We start from the raw sequence: 22,868 nt of genomic DNA, 5'->3' as shown, positions 1-22,868 counted from the left end.
AGGGACAATTGGTAGTCCCTCTTCCTAAGCCCTGTCTGCTGCCACGTGGCTCTATCCCTGCAGAACTTTCTTATATCTTTTCACTTACCAGAGTCCTCCAAAGCACTGCCGCTCCCCAAACTTCATCTCTTGAGCAGTCAGGGGACAAGTTTAAAAATCCTAATACTTTATTATGCAAAAGAGTTTACCTTCCTTGTGATTTAACAAAGTCTAATAGGGATCCCCAACAAGCCTCCATTCATAATTAAAATGTCCTCCTAAACAAAAAATCCACTTTCTGTCATAGAGTGCAAAAGTGTCTAGAGTTTACAATATAACATTGTTATCCAACTGTGAGGATAGCTATAAATATAGATAATTGACAATAAATATGTTACAGTTTCTCTCCAGTAGGCACATGGCGTAACAAGTACATTAGTACATAAGTGATGCCTACAGTTACATTTGTGTGGCTCCAAGATTTAGTGTCCAAAGTAAGGAATTTGGAATCAGAAGAACTGAAGTATATCTAGGATTCACCATTACTAGTTGTGCAATCTTGGCTAACTCACTTAATCTGTCTAAGGCTCATAAAATGAGGATAAATATAACTGCCTTTCCTACCTGTAAGTTTTTATAAAGGAAAAAAACAAGAAAATGTTGTAATAGTATATGGAAACTTAAAAGCATTTTGCAATTCTAAATTATTGTTATTCTTATTAGTCACATTAACACATATATTAGACTTTAATTCCATTTGAATCTGGTATAATAAATAATCTAACATTTCATCTAATCAGTCTTTGCTATAATTATTCCTCACAAATAATGAATTATGAATGATGGCTGTAACAGAAATTACACACACACACACACACACAATCAGATCCACCTTATTATGAATTTAGTATTTAAAGGCTATCTTAAACTGCAATCAAAAGAAGTTGTGAAAAGACATAGATTCAAAACACTTAGTACACTATTAATAGGAAAAAATAGAGTTGCCACAGAAACAGCTAATGGAGCAACAGTCAGCAGCTTCCATATATAATTTTACTACTTATCACTACTGTGGTATATTTTAATGAGAACCACCTTGGGGAGAAAAAATAAGGTGATCCCCAGGGCATTGGTGGAAAGGGAAGTCAAGCTGAGATGAGGACTCAGAAATATGTGCCCACAAATACATGCAATAGCACTTGTTGCTTGTTTAGATGTTGGGAGGGATGATGAGTCTGGAGCTGAGGAAGGTTCCCAGGGCTCTGCCTTAGGCAACTGGATAGCTGAGGCAGTAAATATAATAGAAAATATTTAGAATATGTAGCAGTATGTTTAAAGATGAGGAAGAATAATGGATGGATCTAGTTTGGGAAATGTTGTGTAGATGTTATGAATGTCCAGCAAGCACTTGGTTAGAGTTCTGTGACTAAAAGTAGAAATGGGAACTAAATATGGAAATTGAGAGATAATCAAATAGAAGATAGTTAAGACAGGAAAGGAGATATCTTATGATCTTTCAGGTGTCTTCATACCTTAAAATATTACATGGGCCAATGACTGAATCTTGGGGAACAGCATTGTTTAAGGAACATGCAGCCTCAGAAGGAAATAGCAATAACTACTAGAAAGAAAAATATAAATACTAGAATTGTCAAAAGAGATATACATGGACGGGAGTGACAGAAAGGACTGGATGGTCTAGTTCATAGACCAAGGTAAAAAGGAGAAATAGAAGAGAGATTAGCTAAATTGCAATTGAGCCTATAGAGGGAGAAGGCAATTGACTAACCCTCTGAGGGAATAGAGGTGTTGGTCTTGAATAGAAGAAACAGCTTTACCCTCTCAGATTTGAAAAAGGAAAGACAAAATAAAATGAGGATATAGGTGCATATTACTTTGGGGACATCAGACAGAATAGGAACCTAAAAAGTTCAGTCAGAAAAATTTAAATTCCTGTTTTAACTGTATTATTATTGGGTATAGAATTCTGGGTTACTGGGTTTTGTTTTTCTTTCAATACTTTAAAGATGTCATTCCTTTTTCTTCTTGCTCACAACATTTCTGAGGAGAAATTTGCTGTAATTCTTATCCTTACTTCTCTTTAGGTAATTTATCATTCCCTCCCTCTGGTTGCCTTTAAGGTTTTCTCTATGTTGTTGATTTTTAGCAATTTCAATATAACATGACTCTGCACGTGTGTGTTTATTTTGGTATATATCTTGCTTGATATACTTGGAGATTTTGAGTCTGTGATTTGGTGTCCATCATCAATTTTGGAAATTTTTTCAGCGATTTTTTTCTTCAAACATTTCTTCTGCCTCTTTTTCTCTTTCCTCTCCTTCTGTCATTTCAATTATGGATATGTCATGCCACTTAATATTGTACCAGAGTTCTTGGATGCTCTGTTATGTTCTTTCTTTCTCCCTTTTATTCCCACTCTTTTTTCTGTTTGGGTAATTTCTACTGACTTATTTTCAAGTCCAGTGATTATTTCCTTAGCTGTCTCACGTCTACTAACAAGCCCAAAGACATTTTTTAATCTCTTTGACTATGTTTTTAATTTCTAGCATTTCCATTTGATTTTTCTTAGTTTCCATATCTCCTCTGAAATTACCTATCTGATCTCACATGTGGTCAACCTTTTCCTTTAGAACCTTTAAAATATTAATCATAGTTACTTTAAATTCCTCGTGTGATAATTTTTATATGTGTCCCATATATCACATGTTTATGTGTATTATCTCTTTGGAGTGCTTTCTCTTGCCTTTTCATATGCTCATAATATTTTGCTGAAAGCCGGATATCTTGTGTAGGACAGTAGATACTGAGATAGATACTTTTGGATTCTTAAAGAGGAATAGATTGTGAAATGGCTTGCCAGTTGTTATTTTCTTAATATTTGCTCCCCCTTTAGCTTTGAGTCTTCCCTTAATGCTGGGCCCTAAAGAGAATGTGTCTCTTGAATTTCTTCCATATTCAACCATATTCCCATATTATTTTTACTCAACACTTGTTAGGTTGTTGGTAGCAGGCCAGGGAGGAACGGCATTCCTTGACGTTCTGATTAAGACTCAGTCTTAGGTAGGTAATGTGTACCTCTGTATCAGCAATGTGGCCTTCACAAGTGCTCCTGCAACTTTCTCCAATTGTTGTGCAAATCCTAGCATATATTCCATACCCCACCCCTGGGGATAGAGCATTACTTTTTTCTCTTCCCCTCACCACGATCATTCTTCCTACTGCCACCATCACCAATGGGTTCCCTCCAGTTCCCTAAGACAATGATTTTTGCTATTCTCTTTGCCAATTAACTCTTTTATTCCACTGGGAAATGGTTGCGGGTTTGATGGTGGCTGCTGTTCTCCCCAGTCTTTCCTGTGAGTGCCTGGTGGGGTTTGTGGAGGAAAAGCCTGCTATAGGATGCACCCCCTATATCTGCCACCTCCAGTGTGTCACATTTTCATGCTAGCCCATACTCAGCCTTAGCAATTCATTAAAATGTTTAGCTGAATCATCTTGCTGGTTTACATGACATCTGGTGGTGTCTACCCAAGGAAAAACAAATGATGCCATCCTCTTTCTCCTTGCAGGTGCCTGTCTCTTTCCAGATTTTGAGTTGTTTGGTTGCCCTACGACCTAAATTTGCTGGTGCTTTTTTTTAAATTAATGAATGGGTAGTTTGTATAGATTTTTCCTTATAGTAAGAATGAGAAGGACACTCTGAAGCTCTCTGCATCTCTGAGCTTAAATCAGAAGCTAGAGAGTTTACTCCGGAATTTCTTAATTTACTAAAATAAAGAACTTGAGATTATTTACTGTGAGTTATAGAAATGATAAGGGTTTGGTGAGGATGATGATTGTTTGGATTCATTGATTTTTCCATGTCTTTAAATATTTTTATTAGAATGGGGGTACTCTTGGCTGATAACTGATCCCAGTATTTTCTAAAGTCTTAAATGAAAACATCTGGGAGTGTGAGACACGAAATGTTATTTTAAAAGAAAAGGTGTTATTCCAGCTTTGAGGAAAGATTGCTCTTTTAGTTTGACAAAAGACTGGTTAAGGTCTGTGTCTGGAACATAGATGTTCCAGTCTAAATGCCTTTGCATAACGCTGTAAAAGGAGTTTTTTGTTGTGGGCAGAGTTGTATCTTTGTAAATTATTATGTTTACTTGAACTTGGAATAAGGGGTTTCTCCTGGCTTTCCTGGAGTAAAGGGCCTGGAAACCACGTAGGATATAAGAAGAAAGACATTTCACTGTGGGAAGATAAGCAAAGCAACAGGGGGTAGGTCAGTAACTAAGCAGAAAGGACTGGGTTTGTCCTGTAATGCCAGAAATGATTATTTTTTTATATTCAGTCCTATAGTTTTCTTTCTACACTATGATTTTTTCCCATTATGTCCAGGACTCAGTAAAGTTCAGTTGCATGTTATCGCCTGGAACTGGTTATGAGGAAGAAACAACACTGTCCACATTTGGCACAACAATTCAGAGGTCTCTGTTAATGGAAAAACAGGCTTGGTGGGACAACAGGTGAAATGCAGGGGTCAAAATGGTAGTTTTCAGAAGAGAGCTGGTCGCTGGTCAAAGCTGCTGTCATTGGAATACAAAGCAAAAGGATTCAGATTTCTTCAAAGCACAACCATTCAAAATATTACAGCTCTTATCAGCAACATATATGGGTAAATTAAGAAAATTAATGTTTAAAGCAGCAAAAAATTTAAATAATTAATTCTCTGAGGTCCCAGTAAAATAAGGTTATTTTCAATTCCATCAATTATTAGAGGCAATGAATGTCCAACAAACAGAGGCAGTGATTTTGCATACTTGGCAGAGATTCGATGAACTCAATTTATTAATCATGATCCTGTTTATACTTTGGGTGGAAAGCATAGTCATTTGTTAAGTTAAGAAGAACCTATTCTTTGACTGCAAAGTTCATAATGTGAAAAATTATTATTGAGCCTGTTCTAAGAAGTACACAATCTTGGAAATACATTGTCATAGCTTTGGAGTTGAAAGAAATCTTTTCGTTTATTTAATCTACTCCTCTCATGTTACACATGAGTGATATAGACACCAGTGAGGTCATTCACCCAAAGTCATGTAACGGTAAGAATTTGTAAAACTAAGCCACAAGATAATTTAATGAATGACGTGTATTACTGTAATGAAAGTATACAACTTTAGTTTTAAATGAGCAGATGCCAATTAACATATATGTTCATCTTCCTCATGAATGTCTACATATGCACAAATTATATACACATTTATAAATATAATAGTGAGAAGTTAAAGATTATAAACTAAAATGTTTAAATTTTTTATAATTCAGAGTATGATATTAACAATACAAATTTAAAGAACCATAAATATTTCATCAGATTGTTAAAAGATCTTGAAATAAGACCATTTTATAATTTCCTCAAAAAATACTGCCCCAATGCTAGAAAACCCTGTCAGAAAGTTTTAACTTACGTCTATTCTGAGTCACTTTTACCAACATCTAATTGCATTTTATGGTGGTTGTTTTCAATTCTCCCTTCCTGCATTAGGACATTTTCAGCATTGTTTCAGGAAATCAAAACATGTAAATGCTTTCCAAATAGACAACAATACTACCCACTCAAGGATATGGTCTTCTTTGACTACTTGCCAATTATTTCATTTATGTTGGGTGAGGAATGCATGTTCTGAATCCCTGCATGAGCACTTGCAAAGAAAAAAAACAATTGGAAACTTTTACTTTTTCAGCCCTTATATGCAGACATACTGGAGATCTCTCATCTTTTCCTCCAATCCCTTGTTTATTTTGAGACTATTGTTTCTGAGCAATGTCTAGGTCTCTTGGTATGTTCAAATAGAACCCTGCTGGCAAATCAATGCTATATAATGACCTCTTCTAGAAAAATAAAAGTTGGACATTTAATAATATTTTTAAGGACATACAATAAGCAGAGATGATGACATTTAAAGCTTGTTGTTTCTTGTTTTAAATTAATTTATAGAAAGGATTGTTTAGGTTGTGGTACTGTGGTGTTATCATTTGTTTTCAGTAATTTTAATACATTTATCTAAAAGCCAATATGATTTCATAAGCAAGATCCTCTGAAAATCTTAAAGCCCAACCTGGAAGTGAATTGGTGGTGTGTTAACTCTCTGAACTGCTGGGGTACCATTTGGTATACAGTTCTGTGGGATGTAACTGTCATAGTTTGGTTAAATAGTTGGTGAGGGCTTAACAAATATCGTAGATTGTATTAAATTCAGGATGTTGAGGGCTGCAAGTACAGTCAAATCCTTATCACAGAAGCAATATTGCCAAAACAGAAGTCCAGACTACCTGAGTAGGAAGAATGGCAGTGGGAGGGGAATATTACCATAAAAGAGTTATAAGCTAAATGTCTTATTCTCAGTTCTTGTGCTATAAGTGGGGCGGTATCCCTACCCCCATGTGTGTGGCATATGACATATCCTGGGTAATAGGAAGAACAAGAAAGCAGGGTCAGGGTCTCTCTAACTATATACCAACGAACCATTCTTGGCCTTGCTATCATGGCTTTTAATTTGCATAAGTTAGGGAAACTTGTGAACTGACAAGAGTGACATTTTTCAACAATAAAAGTAAAGTTGTTATCTGCTTATTGATGGACTAATTCCATTTAGGAAAGCTTTAAGACTTAAAGGTTTTGGCGCAGAAGTATTGAACACAATTGATTATTGTACAGCATTTTTAAAATGATTTCTGCTTGATGATTTGGTTTGGATTTTTTGTTTGCTTTATTTTTTAATGTGATTTCAATGCTGTTTTGCTCATTTTACCCTTGAAAAAAATTGGAAGCATTTGATAATAAAACTAATTACTTATGGTTCTCTTACTCCCACTTCTTCTACCAAGACATAGATGCACAGATGCAAAGCCACAACTATAACTCAGGGACAATTCCAGTTCTGCCCTTGAAAATGCTGACCATGGGAAACAATGTAAACACACTAATAATTTTAATTGAAGTCAATTTTTTAGTTTTCAAAACATTTGCCATTTCAATAGTGAAAAAAAAGCTAAACAAAATTTTAAAAGAAAATTACCTTCAGTTAAAAATAAGCAGCCATTATAAACATTTTTCTAGAGCAAATACTACTGACAGAAAACTCCACCAATTATGCTTTTCTTCAAAATTTCACTTTGTTACAGAGAGATTTTGTCTGTAAGAATAATTTTTTAATATTCATTAACAATGCAACAAGATTTCTCTCCATTTTTTTGTGTCTGTGGTGTTTACACTGGTAAGTACAATATATGCAATTATTTCTTGGACGTAATCATTTGTAATTCAACTTCAACTTGAAATTGTCCAAAAATGAAGTAGCAAACACATCACAATACAGAAAAAAGTGGAGCTTTTTCCAAGATGACAATTTAATGATTGGCTTTGGCCACTAAAACAGTCATGTGACATGTGATTGATTTAAAGCAAATGGTTGCTGATCAGTCCCTATTCTTTCAGACCTTTCCTGTCATTCTCACATTTATTTATACTCTTGGCTATTCTTATACTATTGTTGATTATCTGAGAAAAATTCTTTTTATCCACTCTGAAATAATCTATGTTTCTGCAACAATGAGCATAATTGTCAATTATAGCGCATTATTCACAGCTCAAAATATCCCTACTAAACAGGGTGCCCACAACGTGATGAAGTGCAAATACATAGAGACTTCAGAGAGATACAGAACTTCAGCCTTCCTAAAAAGAATTAAAGATTAAAATGGGATAGATTTAGGTGATCAGGGTTAGGGAGACAGGGTGGTGAAGTAATTTTAACAAATTGTAAAAATTATAAATTTAGTTATCAGATATGCTCTATGAGGGTAGAGAGAACATGCATCTTACATTGGATACTCAGAGCCTAACACACAGTAGCCATTCAGTAAATATTTGTAGAACTTTGTAAAGAAGGAGAACAAGCTGGAAGGCAGATATAAGGACCAAAGGAGTGAAATCTCTAAAACTACAACTTCTCATATCAATTTGTTGTGAATAAAGACACAAGCAGGAACTTGGTTTTGTTTTGTATTTTGTGCTTTTCAAAGGATTTTACCTACAGCATCTCCCGTGACCTTCTTGGACCCTACTGAGTGAATACCAGTGAAAAAAAATCAGTTTGTACATCCTTAACTTTATTAGGATTCTAAGCTGCAACAGCTTTGTCAATCTCGTAGCTTAGGTGGGGTTGAATATAGTAGAGAAATGAAGCCCATCTAGGAAGGAATTTGTTATTTTTACTTTAACCATACAAATAAAAAATACTCTATCTTACAGGGTAATTGTGAGGAAAAATGAATGCAGATAGCTCTGAAGTGCCATAACAAAATGTACCATCTTTTCCAAATTTATTTTTTGGCTGCCCACTCTAGGCAGACACTAAAATGCAGATAAAATGGCATAAATAACTCACCCTGGGTCATTAGGTGAGTGACTGCTTCTAAAAACTCAGCAATGTAAAGGTACAGATGGAAAAATATATATATTTTCTTAAGAATAAAATCACTTTAGTTTACCAAGTTTGTACAATTTTTTAAAGTCTTCCATGAAAATAAGCAATATTCTAGGGAGCCTACTGGGAAAAATTTCACCAGATGGGCTCCTAGCCCCCCGGACTCAAAACTGACAGCCTATTTAGGTGGGCTTTAAATTCATTATGAAAGAATGTGCCAGATACCCTATGTCTTCCAAACACCAAGGAGTTCCTTCCAGTTTTGAATGAACACTGAACAACAATTCTATCAAAAAAGAACAAGGAACATCAAAGACATCTGGTGAGTGACAAATTTATCCAAATGTAGAACATCCATAAGAATCCTAAGTCAAATAAAGGGCAATTTCATCAAGAAAATTAACAAATCCAATTGAGTAGATGACATCTTGAATATCTTCAGACTGGTAGGAAGAAAATGATTCAGTGTACTAGAAAATTGGGAATTTAATGCAAAAGACTACAAGAAAGTTTAGAATTTAATACACAAGAAAATTTATTAATGAATAAGAATTAAAATTTATCTACTTCATTCTCCAGATGAGAAGATTTATAAAACTTCATGAGTTTGGAGAATAACGGGGATATTGTAAAGAAAAGAAAATGCTAAAATTTTTTGTTTAACTCCTGATTTTAAAATATATAATTACAACAAAAATTTTTATATCCTGTTCTCTTGTCTGTACCTTTCCTTCCCTCCCCTGATTAGCTAAAAGCCAGTGAGAAACCAGCCATTAGCAGAGGGAAGAAGGGTAACTGAGATAGTCAGTTCTGAAATTTATAAACATCTGAAAAGTTAAATAGTAAATCCATTGATAGGACAGATACTTCAGAGACCTGTCATTGGATTTGAGGTTAAGAAAGAACAATATAAAATAAGCAAACTAAGAATAGTGAAGAAAGGGGAAAATCATTTTCAGTAAAATTAAAATTAGCTCCTAGGTCTATGAAGTGATTATTAGACTTCAAAAATCATTGGTAAGAATGTCCCTAACATAAAATTTAGAAAATAAGAAATGAAGAGAAAGATGTTGACCAGATCATTTTCAGTGTTCTCAAATTGGGAAAACATACAGATTCCAGTATACTAGTCACTACCCTTTGGGCTTAAATAAGACAGTGACTTATTAAATCAATCATCCCTTAAGAATATCAAATTCACCTGAGACCAGCCTGACCAACATGGTGAAACCCTGTCTCTACTAATAAGACAAAATTAGCCAGGTGTGATGGCGCATGCCTCTAATCCCAGCTACTCAGGAGGCTGAGACAGGAGAATGGCTTGAACTTGGGAGGCAGAGGGTGCAGTGAGCTGAGATCCTGGCATTGCACTCCAGCGCCGTGGCTCATGCCTGTAATCCCAGCACTTTGGGAGGCCGAGGTGGGCGGATCACGAGGTCAGGAGATTGAGACCATCCTGGCTAACATGGTGAAACCCCGTCTCTACTAAAAATACAAAAAAAATTAGCCAAGCGTGGTGGCGGGCACGTGTAGTCCCTGCTACTCGGGAGGCTGAGGCAGGAGAATGGCGTGAACCAGGGAGGCGGAGCTTGCAGTGAGCCGAGATCGCGCCACTGCACTCCAGCCTAGGCAACAGAGCAAGACTCCGTCTCAGAAAAAAAAAAAAAAGAATATCAAACTCTCTTATGGACCAAATATTTGTGTCCCCCTGAAATACATTTGTTGAAGCCCTAACCCCCAATGTGATGGTTTTTGGAGGTGGGGTCTTTGGGAGGTAATTAGTATTAGATGAATTCATGAAGGTGGGCCCTAATGATGGGATTAGTGACCTTAAAAGAAGCAGCAGCAGAGATCTTGCTTTCTCTCTCTGCCATGTGAGGACCCAGGGAAAAAGTAGCTTTCTGCAAGCCATCAGCAAACCAGGATGAGAGAGCTTACCAGGAACAAAATTGGTTGGCATTTTGATCTTGAACTTCCCAGCCTGCAGAATTGTGATAAAATACTTTTCTGTTTAAGCTACCTAGTCTATGGTATATTGTAGCCCAAGCTGATTAATATACTCTGTTTGCCCTGATGCCTTGATTTTATATTTATTTGGGAACTGGTCTTTGATTCAACTTACGAATGAGCACAACATGGCATAGAATCATAGAAATTCATAACTGGTAGGAAACAGAACACTCACGTAGTTTAACCACCCATCTTATGCCTGAATTGTTTGAGTTGAAGAGTGACTAAATGGTCTTCCAAGACACACTGGAACCCCTCTCATGAGAGGAACTCACTAAGTAAGGTGATCGTTTAAGGATGATCTTTTTTCTGCCTCTTTTGTATGCCTTAAATTTTCACAATGAAAGATGCAAGACCTACAAGAGAGGCATGTAGGGAGGAACAGAGACTGTTTTAAATTTCGAACATTTTCTTTGGATTTCCAAATGTCAGAATGCCAAAGATAAACATCCTCAGATTCTAAAGAGAACTGATTCTTTAAACTTTCTTCATCAAAACCAGGAAACATCTACCTCTAAGTATACAATTTTGGATTATATTACGGCAAAAACGTAAGCGTTAGAGGGTTATATGCTCAGACCAGAGCAAAATAAAATTTTATAGCCCTAAAGTGACAACTTCTAACTAGGCAATAAGTCTGGCTCTTTTTTTCTGATAAACATTAACTTCTGCTTAGAGTCATTTAATTAAGTGGAAGCATTTTCTTTATGCAAGTAGATTCTCAAGAAGCTAGGAAGCAGTGAAATGAGAGTTCTACTGTTTACATTTGGACAAATGTAGGCAACTCAGGTTCTCTTAATATGGAAAGCTTGAGCCTTTCCACCAAGATAAAATTTTTTGCATTAAACAAATACAAATAGGAAGTCTCCTAGCATCATTAAGTAGTCTCAGTTCCTTAAAGTCACGGCTCAGTTAATCATTTGCTTTTACAATGTTTTCCTCCAAGAATAGGGAAATGTTTAATGACATTTGTAATTATTCAAAATATTCTCCCTTTTGCCTTTACACATTTTTTTTCAGATCTCATGTCTCTGATATTCAATAACAGAAAACATTATATGAATAGTTTGCTTTCATATTTAATTTATAACAAGAAAACTCAGTAAGAGAAAGATGTGTTTGCAGTTTGGTAGTTTGTATGCAGGTCACCTCCTATTACAGTGAGTGACTTTGTATGATGATAAAAGGAATTCCAGGCTCAAAGCCATGGCCCCTTCTTTTATGCAATAATCCATACAACCAAATGCCAACCAGTAAAACACATAAATTTGAACAATTCCTCAGAGTTTGTTGAATTTACTTGGTTGGTTATTAAACACAGTATTCAGTCAAAGGATTGGCATATCTCTCAGCATATCCTCATTTTTTAACAAACACAGTTAGGCATACTATACTTTATCTGCACATACTCATGCCTCACCCTTAAAAGCTGGATGGTAACTCCATAGAAAGAATGAAAGATGGCCTTGGGCCACCACAATAGAATCACTGGTTATAACACAAAGTGTTCCCATACTAGAGAAATGTGTTTGCATTTGTGGTTTTTCTGATGCCTTCAAATTAATGTTCCTACGTCACAAGTACATCTGTTTGGATGCCTTATCCCCCTTGGGTAAATGAACAAAGGGATGTGTTCTTAGCGCTTGCTTGATGGAAATTAACAGTCTGCTTTCATCCTTTCCTTGTGTGGCTTTCTTTTAGTTGCTCTATTTGCTTTTTTCCATACACTAATATAAATTTAAAAAGTATCATGACTGTGGTACCTTAAGAACACTACGTAATTGGAAATAAGGTTTAACCTTCAGTAGAGCCCTGAGGATGTTCAATTTAAAATGTTTTTAAAAAAAGATTAAAAGAAGAAATTAGAGATATATGCCAGGGTAGAAAGCTCATGGAAGGGAAGAACTTTCAGAATGTGACTGGTTGAAGCAACTAATAACATAAGTATAATTTATGCTTTTGGACTTGCCCAGAAGGTTTCATATTCAAGACATAAATTCCCTATATTTTGACTTTTAATCATATATTTTCTGCATGCACTCAAAAATTAGAGTGTTCAACATCAGGCTTGTAGACATATATGAATGAATGGTAAGATATAAACTAGCTGAAAGAATTCTCAGAATTCTCATCAAATGCTAACAGGTCACATAGACAAACTAGTCTTTGTTTGTTAATAAGCTGTGTACAGACAGAGAACTGAAAGTTGACTAAACATTTCCCACAAGCCTAATCATGATAGCATAGCATTAAAATCCAAAACCAAAACTAAAATGTTATATGTACATGTGTTTAGAAAATAGATGAAAACAAAAGTTACTTACACTTTTGCTCCGAGAAAGCAAATCACAGGTATTTCTTTTCATCCTGGTGTTTTAAGTAATTAAAATGGGAACTAGTGTTTCCAGTGTCAATGCTCTCACTGCAAGTATCCACTCAAAAGCCAACTGGAATGCTGAAAAGAAAAGGAAGGAAATGTTTAATCAACTTATGCTTAACACTTGCACTTTGAAATGCTGTCTTAGACTGGGACAGTTAATTCTTAAATAATTCATCAGAACAGGCTAAAACGGTGCTGTGTTTAAAGCAATAAAAAAGTATACATAAGCAACATTTCCAAAACAGCTTTTGTTAAATGTAAGTTAGAGATTTCAAGCACCATCTGTTTTCCATTAAATATTCAACTCTACAGTTTTAGTGGCTGAAAAAAAAAAAGATATGATAGCCATAACCTAAAGTTACATGTATAAAATGAAGATGCAAACTGAATTGTGTATATGTCGATTCTTGTTGGGACAGCTAAGGACTCGACAATTTTTCACTAAGGGATCACTAAGGTGATCCACTGCTGGAGGAATCTTACTTACATGTGAAGAAAGAGCCCTCTGAGCAACTGCATCATTGCGTCTTGTTTCACTGACAATAATCAATAGTACCTTGAAGCCAATCCAATGACTCTTCAGTAAATTTAGTGAGTTATCTACCCCTCTAGTTCTAAGTGGTTGTAAGGAATACTTGAGAAGATGAGAACAAAAAGTATAAGCAATAACTGTTAAGTAAGCAGTAACTGTTATTTCAAGGAATATTCCAGAGTAATTGCCACTTGAATGACACTGACATCCTCATTACCTAACTAATCTTCGCTTTCTCCTAGACACTACAGTGGAGATTCTCCATTTTGAGTTTTGAAGAAAGAACAAATCAAATAGCTATATGTGCTGTGTTCATTTATGATATTCTGCTACATCAGGACACAACCTACATATTTATAAGATATATTTGCATGTGGGCTGATATTTTCTTTCTGGGAAAGAACTTACTGTAAGGGAAAGAGGATAAAAGGCTTGGTCAAACCACAAAAACTCTGATATTGCAGGTTTAGGCTAATAGTGTAGGTGTAGGCTGATGCTAACAGCAGCATGTAGTTCTATCGTTTGGGTTTGTTCTAAGCTTCTCAAAAAACATGTGTCTGAGACTTAAGGAAAAGAGAAACAGTGATCAAGGTCTGAAGGAGCTGGTTTTGCTAAAATGATTGACAAGTATTAAAGTACAAAGTAGTATGAATTATACATTTAAAAGATAAAAAACAAAGTAACTATGTATCATTTTTTAAAAAACATACGAAATGAAAGCAGAGAAGCCTGCAGGGAACACAGCCTTTTTAAAGGCTGAAAATACTTGTTTGGAATATATGTGAGTCACCCTCTCAAGTCTTCTCAAAATAAAAGGAACACACTTTGCGGGAGGTCAGAGGTCCCGTAACAGCAAAGTAGAGGTAGAAACAGAGAAGTAAGGTTCACCGTGGCTAAGAATATCTCTGGATGCAACTTGGGGACTCAAAGGGAAACAAGGGACAAAGCCTTCTTCCAAGGTTGATAGAAATGCTTGCCTGAAGATTAAAGAAAAATGCACAATCAAATGTGAGTTGCTAAGATAAATACTGTTTCTCTGAGTGTGTATGGATTTTTTCTAAAGGAGTAGGATTTGAAGGGAGGAGCTGATCCACAAATGGAAAGTTCTCAGCTAGCACACCTCCAGCAATTGAATCACCTTTACAAATTAGCATCCTATAGGTCCCAGAAAATGCAGAATTATGTTACTCATGTAATTTAGGAATTGGACAGAAATTAATACAAACTGAACGAAATATTCCATATCTAGGGAGAAAAAACTTTAGATAACAGCTGTAGGAAACATATATTATCAGAGAAAAACTTATTCAAAATATTTAATTATTCATCCAGGATTTAATGAGTAGCCTTAGGGATAACCATGGAATAGTTGCCCTACTGGGCTAGTGACTCAATGGTAACAAATCAGTCAAATCAGACAAATAATGGATTTGACCTGATAAGCTTTGCTGAATTAACCAGGTTTTTAAAAAATTTGCCTTGAAATCATTTAAAGACCATAATTAAGAGATACTTTCCTATGGGAATTTAGAACTTAGAGAAATTTCAATAGGCAAAGAGATTCAGTTGAAAACTGACTGCTGATGGAATGGCTCTTCTCACCCTGTATAGCTAGGAGGCACCTAGCGTCAGTAAAAGAGTATAGACTTTGGAACCAAATAGGTATGGGTTGGAATTTCAGCTCTCCACTGGCATTCTATGTAGCTTTTAGGTACATTATTTGATTTATCTGAACTTTTTCCAGATCTACAAAAGAAAGATAATAATACACATATGTGTTTTCAAAATGAATGAGGTAAAAAGTATTGTCTAGGAGAATGTTTGGCTCATAGGAGGTATTTGGGTCTCATCATCATCATATCTTTATCATCATCCATCATCACTACCTTCTTTTTCTCTTAGTATCAAACGGCAAGTAAAAACAGCCCATTCTTGTTTTTTCTTCTATAAGTGCTAACCTCTCTCAAATAATACATATGTACGCAGATCTACTTTCCACTAACCAGTATGAATAATCTACCAGTTGAAGGTCCAGGAATAAACAGACAGCATACTTTTATTAGGATCATTTACAGCAGGTTCAACAAACAGACTCTTTAAGGAGATGTTGGTACGGTAGAGGAATCCACAAAGGATGGCACAGTACCTGGAACTAGCAACAGCAAAGTTTTCACCCTAAGAGGGATGGGTTGCCCATACCTAGGAAAAAGCATCACACAGAGTGGGCTGCCTTGAAAAGGGAAGTTGCTCTCTGGGACACAGCTAGACCCTAAAAAGAAGAAGATAACAAGTTGCACGCAGTCTCATTTTCCTTTCTCCATCTGTCTCCTCCTAGGACTCCCCACGAACCAAATGCAAGCAAGCAGGAGGGCAAAGGAGGAAGAAGTACATCTGACTGGTCAGCCTTCCAGGGTTCAAAGCCCCCCAGGGTAGGGCAGGGAGGAGAGTGGAAATGGAGGGGAAATGGTAGATGTGCTCTGCAGTCTATGAAGAGGATTGCATGTTCTGCTACCTCATTTATCCTTAAAAAATTCTCTATAATGTATCATTAAACTTTCCAATACTCCTGTGAGGTAGACATTGTTAATATGTTTTCCCATGGCACAAACGAGGAAATCAGCACCAATGAATGAAGTAAATTGCCCAGGAAATGGCAGAACCAGGATTCACACCTGATTTGTCTGCCTCAAAATCCACGTTTTTGTCTACTCTTCCATAGTGCTTTGCTGCCAATAGCATGAACCAGTGCATTTTAATTATGAACAAGTGGTAACCTCTGCAAAAATCAAAGCTGTGCCTGAACTAAAGAATGTTTGATGAAAAGGTTGACTCTCAGGAAGGCAGTTATCTTAGTTCCTGCAAGTTTCTCTCTCAGCAAAGATAATGTGGTGAGACTGCAGAAAAGCTTTCTCCCTCCAGGTGCACTAAAAAGAAAGACAGACGAGAGAACACTCACACGTGCAATTTCGTTACGATAGGAGTTTCCACATAAAGTTAATTAGAAAGAAGGAAGAGTCAGCTCCTGCAGGGAGAACACTTTAGAAATAAAAATGAAGAGAGGAGGTGGATAAGACAGATAGTGCTGGAATATTCAGAGATGGAATTAGATGGAGCACCTATATACATTTTGCTGTGTCAATGCAAACGGAATTAAGACAGTTTCTATCCTAGAGATTAAAGATTTATATAGCAGAAAATGTCTTGAACTGGTCATCAGGTGAAATAAGTTCTACTTTCATTGCTACGTCATATACACAAACTGTATGGTATTAGGAAAATCCCTTCCCTTTTTTCCCTCATATCTCCACAACCCACCTCACAGCGTTGTTATGGGGATTAATCAGATAATATCTCAGACAAATTTCTGGGGACTTTAAGTTCCCTGCAAATATAAATCTATGTATTGAAACAGCAAATGTCCCCATACATAATGACATCCTTAAATATAAGAGTGAAAAGGGATTCCAATCATCCACAAAATATTAGAGAAGCTACTGAACAGGACATGTTTCATATATGTAAGAAGAATTCTTTAATCTCCTCTTTTTGAACTAATACTTTTTTCTTCTACATAGTAGGTCAGTTCATACAGTAACTGCTGAATTATAAAGCCACTCAGATGCATTGGTTTTAAAAAGTTTATTGAGCACCTTATATGTGCCAGGCACAGTATTAAGCTCTCAGATAAACAACAAACTTTCTTGATGCAAAGGGAAAGAATTGTTTGGGTACAGTTGCCTCTGAGTGATCAAGGTGTAATGGATTAGCTCTGTCTCTAACTTACTGTTGTCTCCAACTCATCAAAAGATATATTTTTCTAGGGTTGCATAAAGTAGACATCAAAATGAAACCGAACTTGGCAGTTTATTCCCTTGATTAGATTCTCATCTAAATGAAGAATGAATACATGTGGCATGTATAAAAAGAGAAGTTGATCACAATCAAAGACAACTCCAAAGGAATATAATAAAAACAGGCTTAATTTATCAAGGTTTACTCACCAAAGTATCTGCAGGAAGGAAATTAGGAGGAGGCAACACAAGAATTAAATACTCAAAAAGTTAAAAGAAAAGAAACATACAAGGATGGAATAACAGATTTTTCATGGGAATGGTTGAATTATTGCCTTGGGCTCTTAAATGTCCACTAATTTGCCCTCTACACACGTAAGATAGATAATGTGAACATCTGCTTCAGTTGGCCCTCTGCTACATTGGTAGCAGAAACAAGGGAAGAAAGTTCTGGATATCTCCTCATACCTTCTAAAATTGTGAATTAAAAGAAAGGACTTCTTATTCCAGATCTAAAGATGACAATAAAGATTTCCTGCTATTTACATTTTCTCTCTTTTCTCTAGAGTGCTGTTTATCTTAAGCTATGCTTTATCTGAGCTCCTGCTAGAGGCTATAGAATCTGAGATTTAGAAAGAACGTAGAGTACAAATAGGGTAATTGAAGTATAGGGAACATAAGTAGTCTGCCTAAGGTCATAGAACTGCCTGGGACAACACAGTAATGAGAGGACCCTGTATTCCATGGCCATTGCTGTGGCTAGCTGATAATATTGCCCTGTGCATGCATTTTCCTAAAACTAGTTTTATCTGTCAACCCATCTTGTAGTCTTCCCAGCACAGTTTAACATCTTGAAACTTGCCAAAGTCAGTGCAATCTACCTGTAACCACAAGGATGGCTTTATATAATCAGGTTGTAGCTTATGCTCAGTAGGAACTCCAGAGTGATGTGTTTCAACTAGAAGAGTCAAGTGATCTGTGATTTGCATGCTTTATTTGGCCTTACCTCACACTCTATCTCCCAACACCAGCCCTCTACCCTCCAGGCTGGTCTCATCTCTGCCGCACCTGAGACACATCCATTTCTACCTCTTGGCCTTAGATTCATGCCCTTTAATTTTTGTTCTCTTCATTTTACAGAACTCTTTCTATCCAAAGTCCAACAAAAGCCCTTCTTTCTAATAACAACTTCCCCTACTGCGCCAAGTCACATAGATTTCTACTGACTCTGAAGTCCAATAACAAAAAGTATGTTGTACCACAAACTCATCTACTAGCTAACATTTTTTTTTTCAATAATTGTTTTATGGGTTTAATCTTTGCTTCTTCAACTGGGGCATTGATATGGTTTGGCTGTGTCCTTACCCAAAATCTCGTCTTGAATTATAATCCCCATAATCCCCATGTGACAAGGGAGAAACCAAATGGAGGTAATGGAATCATGGAGGCTGTTTTCCCCATGCTGATCTCATGATAGTGGGTGAGTTCTCATGAGATCTGATGGTTTTATAAGTATTTGGTAGTTCCTCCTGTGTTCATTCTCCTTCCTGCCTCCTTGTGAAGAAGGTGTCTTGCTTCCCCTTCGCCTTTCAACATGATTGTAAGTTTCCTGAGACCTCCCCAGCCATGCAGAACTGTAAGCCAATTAAACCTCTTACCTTTATAAATTGCCCAGTCTTGAGCAGTTCTTTATAGCAGTATGAAAACAAACTAATAATACAGGGTTGAATAAGGTACATTGTAAAGTCTCTTCCATACTGCAAGTTGTAGGATTAAAAAATATAACTTCTACCAGGCACAGTGGCTCGTGCCTGTCATCCCAGCACTTTGGGAGACCAAGGCAGGTGGATCACCTGAGGTCAGGAGTGTGAGACCAGCTTGGCCAACATGGTGAAACTCTGTCTCCATTAAAAAAAAAATACAAAATTAGCTGGGCATGGTGGCAGGCACCTGTAACCCAGCTACTCAAGAGGCTGAGGCAGGAGAATCGCTTGAACCCAGGAGGCAGAGGTTGCAGTGAGCTGAGATTGCACCATTGCACTCCAGGCTGGGTGGCAGAGTGAGACTCCATCTCAAAAAATATATATATATTTAAGTTTGAAAGCAATTCATTATCATTCTTTTGCCTTTGCCATAGTATTAATATGTAACATACATTGTACCACTTACAAAATATATTAAAAATTAGAGGTATAAATCTACAAAAATGAATGTTTTAATTAATAAGTAGAAATTTTGCAAAATTGGAAATAAAATTATATCAAAATATGGGGTATATTCAATCTCATTATTAATAAAATGAAAATTAAAATCTCAAGATTTATTTGTCTTGCTTAAAAATTATTTTACTTTTAAAAATAAAATACTTGAAAATGGTGTATATATAATTAGATATGCATTTCATATATTGCTGATCAACTTTCCAAATGACATAAGTCTTTGGATAGGAATTTGATAATAAGTACCAAAAGCTTTAATGGTATTATACACTTTTATATCATAATTCAGGAAGTAACCTGAAATATGGAAAGTGCTTTGTATGCAGAAACATTCCAGCAGTACTACTTAAGATAATGAAAATCTAGAAACAATTTAGATGTCAAATAGTAAAGGAATTGCTAAATAAAATATGAGAACCTTCATGATGTACTATGTAATTAAAATCATATATTTTGCAAGATATTTCAATTATATGAGAAAAAGCTTGTGTTATAATATTAAGTGAAAAAGGCAGGATTAAAGTTGTATGTGTAATATAATCCTATAAAAAGTTATGCACAGAGAAAAGACTTAAAAAATTTAGCAAAATATTAGTAGTTATATTTAGGTACAGTATTATGGGTAGTTCTGTCTCATTTCTATGTTTCTTGGCTTCTCAAATTTTCAACGTTTAGAAAAAATACTTAAAAGTTGGATTAAAAGAAAGTATTGAGTGAATACAAAAGTTACTCATCTCTTCTTACTTCAGAGGACATACAAAAGTGCTAGTTTTTTGTTCGTGGAATTGTTAGATTGCTTTCTCATTTGTTTGTTTTTGAGTGCTCAAGTTTGCTATTTCGTACCCAGTGTTAGACTATGTTTTTGGGAATCTATAGACTGAGAAAAGCCAAGTTGGAAAACAGATGGCTAAAATTAAGTTCTCTCTTCCTGACTCTACTATTTTCATCCTCCATTTGGGTGTCAATTAACTTACCTCTTTCTTTCAGATCTAGTAATGGTGTCTATAAAAGGAAAATCTTCAGGTTCCACTTCACCTAGTAAATAAATTAGGTGTTGAGGCCTCCCTGCCTGTGCTAGTTTCCGGGAATGCAAAATACATGGAACATGAGACAAATGCAAATAAAAAACTGAATCAGCAAGCAAGAGATTTGGGTTTTATAGGACCAACAGGAGCTCAATCTACAAAATAGGTTCATATTATTATAAGTTGGAAAATAAATGCAATGTGGGTAGAAAAAGCTGTCACAGGCCAGGCGCAGTTGCTCACGCCTGTAATCCCAGCACTTTGGGAGGCCGAGGCGAGCAGATCATGAGGTCAGGAGATCGAGACCATCCTGGCTAACAAGGTGAAACCCTGTCTCTACTAAAAATACAAAAATTAGCCAGGCGTGGTGACAGGCGTCTGTAGTCCCAAGTACTGGGAAGGCTGAAGCAGGAGAATGGCATGAACCCTGGAGGCGGAGCTTGCACTGAGCCGAGATTGCGCCACTGCACTACAGCCTGGGCAACAGAGCGAGACTCCGTCTCAAAAAAAAAAAAAAGAAAGAAAGAAAGAAAGAAAAAGAAAAAGAAAAAAAGAAAAGAAAAAGCTGTCACAATTTTCAAGAAAAATATTTTTAAAATAGTAAGTTAACAATAGGGCTCTTTACCTAGGTTTAGTTTCAACAAGCTTTGTACCCTTTCAACTATTTGAGCCTCTTAATGTCTCTCTGAACATCCCATCAAAAATTGTGCCTCAGCTTCCTTCCTCACCCAGCTTACTCTCCCTTACCTCCTTTCCCCCTGTCTGAGAGGATGAGTGAGGTGTTTCTCCTCCTATGAGGAGTCCTGTCTTTCCTCCTCCATCTGCTCTAATTCTAACTTGTTCTCTCCCCTCAAGATCTAAATACTCTCTTGAGTCTCTCCTCTTGTAAAAAGTAAATTATCCTTATAACCCTATGTTCTCCCTCCTCAAGATATCATTCTCTTTCTCTTCAAAATCAAGCTATTTGAAAAAAAAGTCTGTTAACTTTCTTTACCTCCTTATTCCCACTGTCTACCCCTCAACCCAATGCAAGCAAGTTTTACTCCTTCCACACTTAAACTACTTTCTCTAAAGATCCTAGACCTCCATATCACAAAATCTAACAAACTCTTCACAAATTATCTGACTAGAACTCTCTGCTATCACATTGTTTTTCCTTCTAGAAAATCCCTCTTCCTCTGTCTTCTGCTGGTTCTCCAAATGACTGCTCACCTTCTTGCTACTTCACTGGGTCTTCTTATTTTGTCTACATCTAAAATATGAGTGATACCATTGATATTACTTTTATCAGCATTTCCCAAACGTGACTGCATATCAAAATTAGCTAGGGAATGCCATAAAATGCAGATGGCTGACTCTCCACCAATGAATCAGAACTTTGAGGACAGGTACTCAGGAATCTACTTTTGACCAATACCCCAGATAATAATCATGAAGGGTGAAGAGCACCACCACTTTTGATTGGCACTTGGGAGCCTCTGTTCTAGATTATATTTCTTGATAATCCACTAGTTTTCATTGTTTTAGCTGCCATGTGTATACTTTAACCCGCCACATACATATCTCATACACTAAGAGGGTTCTACCACTACTACAGTCTTCCAGAGTTTTATCTACACAAATTCAGGCGCTTTCTCATGTTCTTCTTGTCACCAATACTGCCTACTTCAAGTCCACCTTAAAATCTATCAATAGCTGCCTATCCCCTACAGCATAAAGTCCAAATAAATCTCCTTTACATAGTAAGTAGGAGTCCCCCTGTCTGCTGTTTGCAGTATCATCCCTTGACCTCCCACACAGCATTGTTTCACTCACTTGCTATAGGGAACCACTTGTAATTCTTTGCATACGCCATACGGTTTCTCACCTCCATGTCCTCTGTCTTGGACTTTTTCCCCTCTTCCTTTACCCCATAGCCATGCTCTTCTTCCTTTGTTTGGGAATGTCTTGCTTCAAGACTCAACTCAGGTGTCATCTCCTCCTGGAAGAGTTTCCTGATTCTCCCAATATCCCAGCCCCATTCCCACTGCCAGCCTGACCTAACATCCCTTTTTACTCCCTCCATAATGCCTCCTGAATGCTTCCCACAGTATATTTGTCAAATTACATCAAAATGATCTGTTTAATTGTACGTCACTGCCAACCTTGCCCTGGACTCTAAGTCCCTTGAGGTGAGAAAACATTACATGTTTATATATACAATTACAACATAAAATATGCTTAGTAAATGTTTACTGATTTCTGCTGAATTGAACAGAGAATTATGAGAAGAAAAGCACATTTTGTCTCCAGACTGAAAAGAATCAAATCATTTCCTTTGTAGTTTATGCCCATATAAAACCATCATTCTATTCCCTTCTCTTCCTCCAAAATGATAACAGCAATCTCTTTTACTCATTCATTCACCAGACATTTACTGGACACTTGTGGT

General features: G+C 36.4%; 1 protein-coding gene across 2 annotated transcripts in view; it reads right to left on the bottom strand.

The window, feature by feature from the left end:
• Positions 1–22,868, bottom strand: part of LOC101128582 (3',5'-cyclic-AMP phosphodiesterase 4D-like) — a 513,332-nt gene that overhangs the window by 189,083 nt on the left and 301,381 nt on the right. For both annotated transcript variants that reach the window (XR_010131761.1, XM_063700736.1), the window contains exon 2: positions 12,815–12,945. Coding sequence is in view for 1 of the 2 variants with exons in the window: in XM_063700736.1 (XP_063556806.1) it covers positions 12,815–12,856 (42 nt within the window). In the remaining variant the exon portion in view is untranslated. The remainder of the gene's footprint in view (positions 1–12,814; positions 12,946–22,868) is intronic.

The sequence above is a fragment of the Gorilla gorilla genome, chromosome 19, assembly GCF_029281585.2.
Source record: "Gorilla gorilla gorilla isolate KB3781 chromosome 19, NHGRI_mGorGor1-v2.1_pri, whole genome shotgun sequence".
Classification (NCBI taxonomy): domain Eukaryota; kingdom Metazoa; phylum Chordata; class Mammalia; order Primates; family Hominidae; genus Gorilla; species Gorilla gorilla.
The sequence above is the reverse complement of the archived record's forward strand: the minus strand, read 5'-3'. Positions and strand labels throughout refer to the sequence as shown.